General features: G+C 37.4%; 1 protein-coding gene across 1 annotated transcript in view; it reads right to left on the reverse strand.

Moving 5' to 3' along the window:
• Positions 1-793: 793 nt before the first annotated feature.
• The window catches only part of COL6A1 (collagen type VI alpha 1 chain), a 62,906-nt gene continuing 49,908 nt past the window's right edge, over positions 794-13,791 (reverse strand). The window contains exons 29-35 of the mRNA XM_070933291.1: positions 9,807-9,815; positions 8,039-8,172; positions 7,337-7,437; positions 5,212-5,395; positions 4,320-4,476; positions 3,523-3,552; positions 794-2,485 (exon numbers count right to left, since the gene is read on the reverse strand). Of these exons, the coding sequence (XP_070789392.1) occupies positions 1,875-2,485; positions 3,523-3,552; positions 4,320-4,476; positions 5,212-5,395; positions 7,337-7,437; positions 8,039-8,172; positions 9,807-9,815 (1,226 nt within the window). The 3' untranslated portion in view covers positions 794-1,874. The remainder of the gene's footprint in view (positions 2,486-3,522; positions 3,553-4,319; positions 4,477-5,211; positions 5,396-7,336; positions 7,438-8,038; positions 8,173-9,806; positions 9,816-13,791) is intronic.

Genomic DNA, 13,791 nt, shown 5'->3' on the forward strand with positions numbered 1-13,791 from the left:
TTTGATGCTGTTAAAGGTATCATCTCAGGATGTAAGCTGTTCCACATAAAGTTGCTTTTTGCAATTGACTGGGGGTGATTTTGTCAATGCTGATAGTATTCAAGTGGTGCTCCAAGTTGTTTTGGGATTGCACTGATGGTGCCTGTTACTTTTGATACTACCTTTGCTTTCTTTTGCCACGATTATTCTACTTCTACTTGGAGGTCTTCAAATTTTGTGATTTTCTCCAGTTCTTTCTCTTCTCTTCTGCTGTCTCCAGGTACTGCCGTGTCCATTATCCAGACTTTATCAAATTTTGTTAAAGCTGAGGTCTTATGTGGCAGGTGCTTGTCTATTGGAATTCTACAATCAGATGCTTTTTTTCTATTTCCTTTTATCTTTATCTTTCTGCATCTTTTATCTTTTTTTCTTTACTTTTTATACTCTTTTTAAAACTTTTAATAAATTTTTTATATATAAAGAATTTAAGTCTGTTTCACATATGTATAAAAAGCCAAATGAACAAAACCTCCCACTAGTTACCATCACTTTTATAATTTGATACTGATGTAGAATCACTTTCTCTTCCATCAAGGAGGAGAGTCATATTAGTCAACGGTGGGGAAAAAATCAAGAGTCTGGAGGCCCTTTTTCCAAACAACAGAAGACACTGAAACTATGGAACAAAATTTATTTGCAAAAAAATCTCAAAAGTGAACATTTGTCAGTAAAACAAAGGAATAAAATAAAACAAAGTGGTAAAATGAATACTGATTACAAAACCATACAAGCTGTAATTCTGAAATTGCTTCATTTTTTAAAAAAACCATACTGAATTCATAGCAACAGCACCATTGGAAATATTATATGAAACCTGTCCAAACCAAGTTTGAATATGTAAACATATCAATAACGTAAAGCTCAATTTATGAAGTGAGTGTAGCACCTTATCATAATATATTGAAAAAAATAAGATCCTCTGACAACAAGAGTTCTGTATAGGCTTCCAGACAATTTCATTTAAAAACAATTTAGATAATGCCAATCTTCACTGGATTAAAAATCTCCATTGCTGGAGAGTTTAAGAAGAGACTGGACAGCCATTTGTCTCAAATAGTATTGGGTCACTTGCTTGAGTAGGGGTTGGACAAGAAGACTTCCAAGGTCCCTTTTGACTTTTGTTAATAACTCTTTCAATCACATTTGTGAGTTCATTGTATCTAAATAATATCATGGTTGATTAAATGGTTGTACCTTCTTCTCCAGTTCTAGACTGGACTAGATATTGTGATTTATTATTGCCAAATCATCATCATCACCACCACCACCACCATCACGTTTTGAACCAGATCATTCACCCCATGTAATCTCCCTCAAGTGACAATGGAGGGCAATAAATATTCTATGAAACTTCTCGTTACTAAGAGCAGAATAATTTTTCTCAAGCTGCCTAGCTCAGAAAATGCTTACCGTACTGTATTATATTATATCTTTTTAGTTACAAAATTGAAAAAAGGCAATGAAGTCATGTGGCATTTTATTCTGAAAATAAGATATTTATATTCATGTGAGGAGTACTAATAGGGATAAAGACAGTGCATTTAACATTCCCAGTTAGCCTGGTTTATTGCTTGTCAAATATGAAACAAAATTCTTCTCTTGGTTACAGTTATGAACTAGAGTGACAATAAATCAATTTGTATTTCTTCCTGTAGGCTGGAGGAATTCATGGACAATAAAGAAAAGAGGAATGGACAGGGATAAACATAGCACAGCCTGAAAGCAAGGACAAAAGATTATGGCTCTGTATAAAAACATGGGTTCCACGGGAGGTTAACAATTTATTCCTGAAATCATAGAATATGCACTAATTTGCTTCTCTAGGAATCACCTCCTCAGATTATAGCTAGTTTTCTGGAGACAGTTTGATAGAATACACCTTTCAGCAAAGACTGATAATCGGGTACTCTGAAAAGATGGCGCTCTCTGTAGGCTACATCATCCTGAGCCGCTTTTTGGGAGACAAGCAAACGTAGGTTGGGCTCATTGACTTGTGTGCCAACAGCAAGTACATACATTTCAATGTCTGCTTGTTGAGCATTCTGGACTGCTCTCTCGATGGCATTTTCAGTGATACCTTGAGAATTGCCATCCGAGAAGATCAGCACTCTCTTCTTAATAGCAGGACGAGAGGACCTCCGAAATAGGTTGGTGACATAGTTCAAGGCTGCAACAACATCTGTGCCATCATTTATAAATTCCATTTTGTCAATTATATCAGCTATCACTGTGTAGTTCCGTTGAAAGTCCACCTCCAGTTTTTGCTGTGTGTTGCCACTGTACTGGACAACAGTGATGCGCACAGAAGCCCCTGGACTTTTATCAGCCGATATGAATCGTTCTGCAAGACGCTTCACAAACTTCTTGGTGATATTGAAGTTATGGGCCCCAACACTGGTGGAGCTATCCACGAGAAGTGTAATATCAGCTGAGTTAGCAAAAGTAACTGAAAAGAGAAAAGGTTATTTGGGGGATATCCCTGCTGCATATGTTTCAACAATTTGCTTTCAGTAGTTGCCTGAGTGCAAACCAGCTTCCATCCATACTTTCCCTTTCCCTCTTTGCTTATCCCTGAAAAGTTTCTAGAGACAGCTTAGACTAGAGCTCCTCAGCATAGGAGACTGAGTCATACTGGGATGAACTGGGAAGGAGCTCTCTTCCAACACTGAGTGAAAACACCTTGTGTAAGTAAGCAGCATTTTCATTGAAGCAAAAACCTTCTTGCTGATTTGGAGCAGTTTTTTCTTCTCTGCAGCTCTCTGAGCCCATACCCCAGAGGTTGGTGGGGGGAATGCTGCCTTCCCCTGGGCACTCATTGTATACACTGATTGTATAAAAAAGAGAAGCAGAATAACTTCAGGGATTAGGGACTTTTCTGTTGTTACACAATACAGAGGCACACTGACTCTAATGTTCTAAAATTCAATTTATTTGGGAATTAATTAATAAATGTTGCATATGGTTAATAGCAACAAGAGATTTTTAGCATTTGATTCATATAGTTAAAATTATATTTCTTTAATAGCATTTTTACATTCTTATTAGGGAGGCTGGAGCAGCTGCAAATGAAGCAATTGTGCTTTTGTGATTTTCTTCTCCATCATGTACAGGAAGTGAAATTGGGACACTAAGACTCAGCTTTCTCTTACCCTGCTCACAATGGTTTTGGCCAGAATTTTAACAGAAACGTTAAAGAAAAAAGGCCAGGAAGTATTGGCTGGGCAGACATCACTCTGATGACAGGAATATTACCCAAAATGGCTGATGAATAACAAATTGCAAATGACTACAATTTACCATATTGTATTGCTGCAGCTGGCTGAAATAACTTATCCATTTTGGCTGACATGCTCAGATGGAAACGATCCAGTCAGGCTCCATGAAGCAACCCAGCAAAACGTTTTATTAAATAAGGCAATATTAAGTTTATGCATGGAGCAGAGAAATCAAAATAAGGTACATACAATAGTATGGGATACTCACTTGGGCAGGTATAGTCAGGACATTGTTTTTCTATAAAATCAAACCAAACAAAAAACCCATTAAAGCACTCCTGAATACCGATAGAATGAAACAGGTGTTTTGTAAATTTCTTCATTGTAGTTAGGATTGTACAGCTTAGACTGCCACTGTAACCAAATGGCAACTAGCCCTGGCTGTTTCATTTTATTTTTATACATGGCTTTTCCTGCAGAGAGGTGAATACAGTTCATAGTTTCCCAGTCTATCTTTGATTGCAAAGTTGATTGCAAATGCAAACACAATTAATATTTGGTAACTTCATTAAAAGTGTTTTACAGACATTAGCACAGAGTGAACTATTTAAGAAGATGTTTCTTCTGCGTCAATATGAACTTAATTTAAAATAGTGCTAAGGTAACCACTTGCATCCCACAATTGTCATCTCCTTATTTTAATGTAGTCAATGGTCCTTTAACAAGAGTTGAAGAACTAAGAAAATAACAGGTTTGGCTCTACCACAGGTGGGCTTCAAAACTCCAGACAATCATTAGAGGGCAAAAACAAACAACTCCAACTTTTTGCACCCATCTAATGGTTATGGAGCAGAAAGCAGTAGAGACCAAAGGCAGAGGTCTGGGAGAATTGTGGAAGCATGGAGGGTTGTAGAAGGCAATGGGAAGTGGTGTGGAACAAGCACAGGATGGTGTGGGGAGAGAGGAAGGGATATTGCAGGCTTCATTGGACATGCTAGAAGGCTGTGCTGTTTCACTCCTGTTTTAGTTAAACCAAATTAGCAGCATATCAATTTATTCACCCACCTCGACAAACATAAGAGGTAACATTCTGAATGAAGGTGTCATCCAGCAAGGCAATATACTCTGGTTGGGTAAATGTGAGGCCTCCACAGGATATTTCACTTAATTTTTCAGAATCTGGAGGATCTTGGAAAATATCACTAGAACCCACAGGAACAACCTAAAGAATAACAGGTATTATAATGCTTACATTTAGATAAATGAGTGTTATAAAGGTTCTCTGGCGCTCCTAAAATGTGAATGAAACTCTTGAAAAGTTTACGGGAAGATTGCAGCAATATTCCTAAAACAGTAATACTACAGCACAAATATTTGTAGATTTTGGGTAAAAACACCACCATAATGTGCACTGTCTTTAAGCAAAGAAAGCAGCCCCTTTTAGAGAGTCTAAGATCAATCAAGTCTTATCAAAATTCCAGGGCACTAAGCATATGTACAGATTCTTTAAGGAACATGAAAGGGACTTAACAGTCAACATTACCTTCTCATCAACCCCCATCATATCTAAATGGTTTCTGGTAATTTACTTAAAGAAATGTTGTTCTTATACAGTCTATATCTGTTGTCCTTATTACAAAGACATATGGTTTCATAAGCTTTTGTTCTCTCTCTCTCTCCTCTCTCTCTCTACTTACCTACCTACCTACCTATCTACCATCATCCATCCTGCCTTCATTCCTTTTTTAAATAAATAACTCAAGTCGGTGAACATACAGTATATAATACTCCTTTCTCCTCCCACATCAACCCTGTGAGATGGATTGCACTAAGAGAAAGAGCAACTGGCCCAAAATTACTCAGCCAGCTTTCATGCTTAAGGCAGAACTAGAACTCACAGTGTTCTGATTTCTAAGTTACCACTCCCACCACTTCCCCAAACTTATATTGATTTCACCTTATTATCTCTTTCACAAAGTACATTAATGGGTGTTCGATCATGTAATACATCAGTCCGTCCATCTGTGATGACAATGATAACTCTTTTGTGAGTGAAAAACGGGGGCAGACGTTTTTTGGTGTAGTCAAGAGCCTCTCCAGTAAAGGTGCCACCAGCAATCCAGTGAAGGTTCTTCACAGCCCTTGCAATAAAGCATCAAAGGAATCAGTCTCAGCAAATTGTACCTTATCCAATAAAGCTTTATACTTTATAGGAAGATTTTTGCATTTTTTCTTTCAGAAAGTCTAGTTTGTGTTTTCATTCCAGAAATTTGAAACTAACTAATGCAATATTAGCAATATATTAGTCTAATCTATTGTATGAAGCTCAATATCCTTGTGATAGGTACCTCATCTGTTAACAAAGCAATATTCCTAACTTGCAAGACCCAACCACAAATAAAGTATTTCATTGGCTATTTCTTTTTAAAGCAGAGAACAACTGAGCAGGATATTTTTCAGCTACAGATCAGTGGGTGGTTATGGTATGGAATTAGGAAAGGCTCTATCTAAACTATCCAACAGAACAGATGTTTTGTTTTTGGAATGAATGCAAGAAACTGGAGGAAATCACAACTGTTTGTCCAGAGAATGAAAGTGGTGTCTTTCCAGAAAAAAGTTGTTGTAAATATTTACATGAACACCAGATACGTATAATGAGAGAACCCAAAGGATACATCTTTGTCTATGTGAACCAAATAACATTAACCAGCTAGTTCTTATTCATCATTTTGCTAATATATACCCAAATGTCAGATTTAACACTTATTTACCTTATTCATCTTTTGCAGATGATATGACTATGTCAGTATTACTGGCACATTACTCTATTCTCTCAATTATTTTGCATAAAATCAACTGGAGAAGCTATGTTTGTTAATGACACATTTTTTCTTTAAAACTATGGTTTTGCATACAACTTACCTGTACACAATACTCCTAACATTTACATTTTTAAAAACTCTCCATATTCTAATCTTCTTAAGAATGCATTTCTAGCATGCTGTGACACATGCATGCAAAGACATTCAACCTCCTCAGACCTTTGAATGGAGTTCTGGTGGAATCCATGCAGCGCTGATTGTTTATTTTATATTGGTTCCATCTTGTTGGCTGATGGCTTTTCAGACATAGAAATACATATAAACATTCTTTTGCATCCCTATCAGCTCTTTACTGATGTAATCAATCAGTTGTGGCCCACTGACAATCAATTGTGACCCTCTATAATAGCTAGATCTTTTCATAGCTTTAAGACATTGAAATGTTGTCTCCAATATACTGTATGCTTCCACCAAATCCAGTTCTTTTCCTTTCTTCCCACTAAAGAGCAAGGCAACCCACAAAGTGTCCAAGTGCAACTCAAAAACACTTTTAGATTGGCTACTAATCATGACATATAATTTGACAATCCCACCAAAAGAATGGTTTAATTGTGTCTCATCCACAGAAGCATATGATGGAATCCTAGCAAGCAGCTTTTTGCAAGTAGTGGCTATTCATATTTGAAAATATTTTTCAGAAAGTTACTGTATTTTTCGGAATATAAAATGCACCGGAGTATAAGACGCACCTACCTTTTTTGGTGAGAAAAAGAAGAAAAAGAAATCTCCCTCTGCCGCTGAGCAATTTTGCCTCATTGCAGCAAACAGCCTGCTTTACTTTCAATTTCGTTTTCAGCATAGCTTGATTAGTACAAGGAAAAAAAAATCTGCTCCAGCAATTTACCTCTTTGCAGCAAGCAGCAGAGCCCTGCACAAAACAACTGAGAGCAAATCAGCTGAGAGTCAGGAGGCTGATCCAATCAACTTGTGCTAACTAGGCTGTGCTGAAGCTGAAAGGAGCTGTTTTTTCTTGCCGTTTGCTTGCAAGGAGGTAACTGCTGCAGGCAGAGGCCAAAGTGTGGGAGCCAGTGGGTGGGCGGGGCTACATTTGGTGTATAAGACACACCTAAATTTTCACCCCCTTTTAGTGGGGGAAAAGGTGCATCTTATACTCCAAAAAATACGGTAAATACACAATATACCACATAGAAGGCAAAACAACAACAACAATAAGAATTCTTTCATCTGTTATGAACTCACTCCTTGAAACCTTGAACGTCTCCATCTTTCATGAGCACCAATTCCTCAGTTCCACCATGACTATACTGCACAATAGCAAGATTGGAGTCTTCACTGGAAAACTGTCAAAAAAAAAATAGTATCCAAGGAATAGTTGTAACTAAAGCCAAAAATCAGAGATTACACCATCTGGACTATGGTAGCTCCAGAGAAACCTGTCTTAAGACATTTCATGCATTAAAGTGCATGCTATTCAACAGCTATTCCTAATTATTAGCCCTATTCATAGAGATTCCATTAGGGAAAAACTTGGAGGTAGAACCATTCTGCTGAGGGTACTGCTCAGCAGAATGGGCAGGAGGACCCAGCAGATAACACTGAGCCCAGAACTAGGATCATAGGTTGATGCAGTTGTAAGTCAAGGCATCACATGACTGAATTTGAAGTTGCAACCATATTTTACAATAGTCATTAAGCAAATGTTGGAAACTAGCAAAAATGGTCATAAGTTATGGTCACATGCCCATGGGAGACTACAATCAATCATAAAAGGTGACCTAGTTACCAAGTACACAAAATACAATCATGTGACTGCAGGGCCATGTGTAGCCATCATAACTCCAGAAACACAGGTTGTATGTAGTTGTGGGGAGATCTGTTGTAACTTTGATCAGCTGTTAAGCAACTGGTTGTAAATCAAGGAATAATTGTACTAAGACTTACCATTACATGTTCGTCTGCACGCAGCCTGTCAATAACTTTAATTATAAAATCCTTTGCAATACCAAAATTCATTTCTCCAATACTCTCAGAACTGTCTAATACGAATATAATATCAATGGGACCACACTTACATTCTGTAACAAAACAAAGGATACTGTAGAAGCACACACAGAAGGGTGAAAATTGTATTTTCAGAAGCTTATACAACCAATAGCATTTATAGTATCAAGAATAAATAAAAGGTCTCCCTGATTATTTAAGGGTAAATTCAGGTATGTCAAATAGCTTCTGGAGGGAAATGGCAGCCTGACAATGTCCAAAACTCTCCAAAGTGAGATGAGCTACTGCAGCTTTGAAAGCCACCAAAGAGGAGATTTCTGGCCAGAGTTTACTTCCCTAGATCAAAGGGAGATCAAGAAATTAACTACATCAGATTTGAACGGTAGTTCCTTTTGATTAACCTGCAGAAAAGTTGTTGCAGCCAGATCAGGAATTATGTTACTGGGACCCTAGATTTATGCTCCAACTGCAGCAGAGTCCTTGTAACAGTGGTGAAATCCAAATATTTTTACTACCGGTTCTGTGGGTGTGGCTTGGTGGGAGTGATGTGGCTTGGTGGGCATGCAGGGGAAGGATACTGCAAAATGTCAATTCCCACCACACTCCAGGGGAAGGTAACTGCAAAATCCCCATTCCCTTCCCATTCTGGGGCCAGCCAGAGGTGGGATTTGCCGGTTCTGCAAACTATTCAAAATTTCCACTACCAGTTCTCCAGGACCTGTCAGAACCTGCTGGATTTCACCCTGTAAGGCGCCACACTCAGCTTTTGACTGGAGACCTGATGTCTGGACCTAATGGACAATCCACTTTGTATTTTATGTTTTTTAGGATGACATATTTACAAAAATAAATGTAGATGTTTGTATGTGCATGTGTGTGAATGCTTGTGCGTACATATGTAAATAAAATCCGAGTTGCTATTTTATTTGGGGATTTTTTTGCTTCTGTTTTGTTCTGGAGGTTTTTGTCAATCAACTGCAAGTAAGTAAGCTAATTTAAGACTTCTTGTCCATATTAAGGGCCAATTTAGAAAAAGATTACAAACTATTTAGAATGAATCCATTTAAGGGTTGGGAGCAGGTAAATTTAATTCTAAATCAGGATTTAAGACTCATACTTTAATTATATAAAAATTAATAAATATTTCTATATATTTGTAAATAATTAAAGTCTAATAAAAAGCCTTTGAAAGAATAAATAATTGCCTCCCAATATTTGTCAAATCTCAATCATCACACACAAGTGGACATTTGCTTATGATATGCATACAAATCTCAAAATAAGTGACAATAGTGGATAAGTAATGCTGAATAAGCAGTGCAATATTTAGACCAATATTTTGATTAAGCTGTCAACTGGGGATTTCTGAATATATATTTCAATAAATGTATCATCAAAATATGCTTCTCATGACAAATACTGAAAATGAACATGTCTTGTCTGGTTCTCTTTTAAGCTACTTTTTAAACTAGATAATAAACCTAATCATGAATCTCTATAGCTAAACAGATCTGCTGATTAATTTAAAATTCTTGCAGCAGATAACTATAACAATAGATTGAAAAAGTGATGACGGCAGCAGGCAGTCTTACAGAAATTAATTCTAGGATTGCCCGCTACTGAAGAATGGGCTAAAGAATGAATTTCCATCTAAATCTTTATACACATGATGTAAGAATGATAAAGAAATTGCAAATAATAAACTTACCACAGCAAGCTGAGGTGGTTGTGAGGGGGGGGGGGGGAGAGAGAGGAATAAAATGTATTGAGAAATACAAACTTGGCAAATACAAAGAGTGTTGAAATACATCCATACTTCTGCTGTTTAGCTAGGAACACAATTTAAACAGATTGGAAATGTTTCCCTTCATATTGGCTATATTTTATAATGTTTCCCACATTCCAGTTGTTTAACATACTGCTACATTAAACAAATGAAAATATGGGGAATATAATAAAAATGCTGGACAACTTTTTCAATGTGTGCACCTGTATTTTATCTGTATGATATTATTGCATTTGTCACAAATAATTAAGCTAATTTCTAGTTAAATTCCAAACAAGAATGTTTAAGAAAAGAATATGCACACAAAAACTTCATTTTTATTGGTATATAACCAATATAAACATTGTTCAAGAAATTAAAAATGGCATGCAAGCAGCACATTAAGTCATTTTCCTAACAACCCATTTCTAGTTTATGAAGTGTAATAATTACAGTACTTTGTATCATTCAAAAGTAAAGCCATAACATATTTTTCAAAATACAAGAATAAAAAACAAACTGATAGCATAATTGCATATTTGTTTTCCAAAACAGCATTCCAAGGCAGCATATTCTAGATTGCTTTCTCTTGTGTACATTGAGAAAATAAATAAGCATGTAAATAAATTAACAAAGTACTGACATATTAATAATTTTGGCTTATGCCAATTTCTTTTTGGCTTTCAGATAATTTTGATTTTGATGTACATCATGTACTATTGTTATCCTAACTGAATTGAGGAGTTTTGATTCTTGAGCTATCAACATTAATTCTAGGCACCACTATTTGCCAGTCAAAGCTATAGGAGGACAACCGAAAACAGGAAATTATTTGATAGCACCTTTTTCAAGTAATGAATATTAATAAATGGTGTAAGATTTATTAAAAGGATTGAGGCATATGATTTTCTAGGAATCTAAGCATGCAAAACCTGGGTAACATTAGGAAACAGAGAAAGGCATCAAACAGTAAATATAGTATAGAATAACAGAGTTGGAAGGGACCTTAGAGGTCTTTTAGTCCAACCTCCTGCTTAGGCAAGAAACCCTATAGCAAACTTTCAGTGTTGGAGCATTCTGGAACTTCTGCAGGCAAGTTGTTCCACTGATTAATTGTTCTGTCAGGAAATTTCTCCTTAGTTCTAGGTTGCTTCTCTCCTTGATTAGTTTCCACCTACTTCTTGTCCTGCCCTGAGGAGCTTTGGGGAATAGCTTGACTCCCTCTTCTTTGCGGCAGCCCCTGAGCTATTGGAACACTGCTATCATGTCACCCCTAGCCCTTCTTTTCATCAAACTAGACATACACAATTCCAGCAACTGTTCTTTTTATCTTTTAGCCTCCAGTCCCCTAATCATCTTTGTGGCTCTTCTCTGCGCTCTTTTTTACCTTGTAGTGACCAAAACTGGATGCAGTATTCCAAGTGTAGCCTTACCAAAGCATTATAAAGTGGTATTAACACTTCATGTCATCTTGATTCTATCCCTCCATTTATGCAGCCTAGAACTGTGTTGGCTTTTTTGGCAGCTGCAGCACATTGCTGGCTCATATTTAAATGATTGTCCACCAGGACTCCAAAATCCCTCTCACAGTTACTATTATTGAGCGAGGTACCACATATACTGTACCTGTGCATTTTGTTTTTCTTGCTTAAGTGTAGAACCTTACTTTTTTCACAATTGAATTTCATTTTGTTAGATAGCGCCCAATGTTCAAGTTGGTCAAGATCCTTCTGTAACTTAAGCCTATTTTCTGGAGTGTTGGCTATTCCTGCCAGCTTGGTGTTATCTATGTTGTGGTCCACTGACAGCCTGCGGAGCTGGCAGCAGAGTCGGACAGTGAGGAAGCTGGGGAGGAACATAGGCCAGTCCTGGAGTCTGGGGAAGGCTCGGACGAGGGCTCTGCATCAGAGGCAGAGATGGGGCCAGGACCATCTGGGAGTTATGTGCTGACTCCAGAGCCTCCACAGTCTGACATCAACAAGGCAGAGGAACAGGGGGAGCCAGTTCCCAGTGTGCGCATGCACAGAGCTGCCAGAAGGCAAGAACAGTTAAGACGAAAGGGGTGACTCGGGAGTAAGGCTTGGAGATGATTGGCCTCTCCCATAAGACATAAAGGCGGAGCAAAGGGACATGAGCCTTTGCAGGAAGCAACCTTGTTTGTTCTGGTCGGTTTAAACTCTGGAGCTCCGTTTTGACTTTGTGATCTGTTTGGCCTTGCAAAGCTAATTGGTAATTAGGTCTTTGGCAGCGTTTCAAGGGAGATAAAGGTGGGTGCTTATCAGCCTTATTCTGAAAGACTTGGCAGACTTCTGTTGGACTATTCACAAACTGCTTGGGACTCATTACAGGCTGTGAATGAACATAATTCACAGTCATTGAAATAAAACAGGGATTTGACTGGAAGTGTTGCGGCGAGACAGTCAGGGAAATAGCAGGCTCTGACGAGCTCCGCAAAAACCCCGACTGACAAGCCGCTGCTGAGGGGTCTTTGGATCGGAACCGTCTCATAGGGATGGGGAAGAAGGAGAGGCACCTCGGAAGACCAAGAGAAACAGGCAAGTTCCTTGAAGGTCAGAGGAAACTGACTTGGCAGTGGTGGCGGTGGCCATTGCGGCCACCAAGAAGCTGGGGCAACCGGGCTAAGCATTGAGTAGGAGTGGTGACTGGAACAGAGTTTTAAAGCCAGGTGAGTGACAGCCAACTGATAGGCAAAAATAAAAGAAAAAAGAAAAAAAGAAAAAGAAAAAAGAAAAAGATTTTTAAATTTGAACGAGCCCCAGCAGAATAACAGCGGCTAATGGGCATGGGGGAAAGGAAAGAAGATGATTGAAGCAGAAATTTAAATTGACAAAAACCCGAAAAGACAATTGACTTTTGAATAAAAATATTTGGAGAACTTTAAAAACTAGAAGAAATATAACTCCATAACTGGGTAAAGGATTGGAAAGAAAGTAAGCAGATCTCTTTTTGAATGTTAGAGAAAAACTAAAGAGAACTTGGAAATTAAGCCCTGTAATAGAAGTTTTGTAACAAAAAAAAAAAAAAAAAAAAGAGGGGGAAAAACGGACTGTGTAATTTGGATTGGACTCTAAAACTGATTTGGCATATTTAAAGGTAAAAAGAAAAAAAAGAAAAAAAAACTAGTAAAGACTGTTAACATGGATTGAAACAAAATGGATACATTCTCAGGCTACTGATTGGAATTGTGGATTCTAGAGAGACACCTTCAAGAGAAATAAGACCATTACAACACTGAACTTTTGTTTTGGGAAAAACCTTGAACTTTTGATAATAGTTGTGAGAACTTCTAAGGAGGATTTGTTTGTCTGCAAGCGGCTTGACTTTGATTAAAAAAAAAAGAGGAATACAACAAAACTTTTAATTGGAAAAATATCAATTTGGAAAGAATAAAATGGCACAGGAAATTAGGGAAATGATGAAATTGATGTATCCGTCACTGAAAACGGAAATAAGGGAAATAATTACAATGTTACATGGCGAACCGAAACCTGATGATCCAAAAATTATGTTAGAGTATACTCAAGCTGACAAGAAAACAACAAATGAGAAGCAAGACATAGAGATTGAAAACAAAGAAGACAAAGACAACGAGATTGACTATGGAAAATTAAATGATTATGTGGATAGTAACAATAAAAATGAGAATTTTAAAGATTACATTGGGATTAATAATGGAAAAACGGAAAGTGTGGAAAGAGACAAAGAGGGGAAAAAAGGGTAAAATAGAAAGAATATAAAAAACTTAAATGATTACACTGGGATTAACAGTGGAAAAACAAGAAAGAAGGAAAAGGGATGGAAAACAACAGGAAATATAGGGCAAAATAGGAGAGTTCAGGATTTTAAAGCACAAAAGAAAAAAGGGGAAAGAAAAATAAAAAAATAAAAATAGAAAGGGAGGAAAGGA

This window comes from Pituophis catenifer, unplaced genomic scaffold (assembly GCF_029215685.1).
Source record: "Pituophis catenifer annectens isolate HBS135680 unplaced genomic scaffold, rPitCat1.0.hap2 SCAF_1, whole genome shotgun sequence".
NCBI classification, from domain to species: domain Eukaryota; kingdom Metazoa; phylum Chordata; class Lepidosauria; order Squamata; family Colubridae; genus Pituophis; species Pituophis catenifer.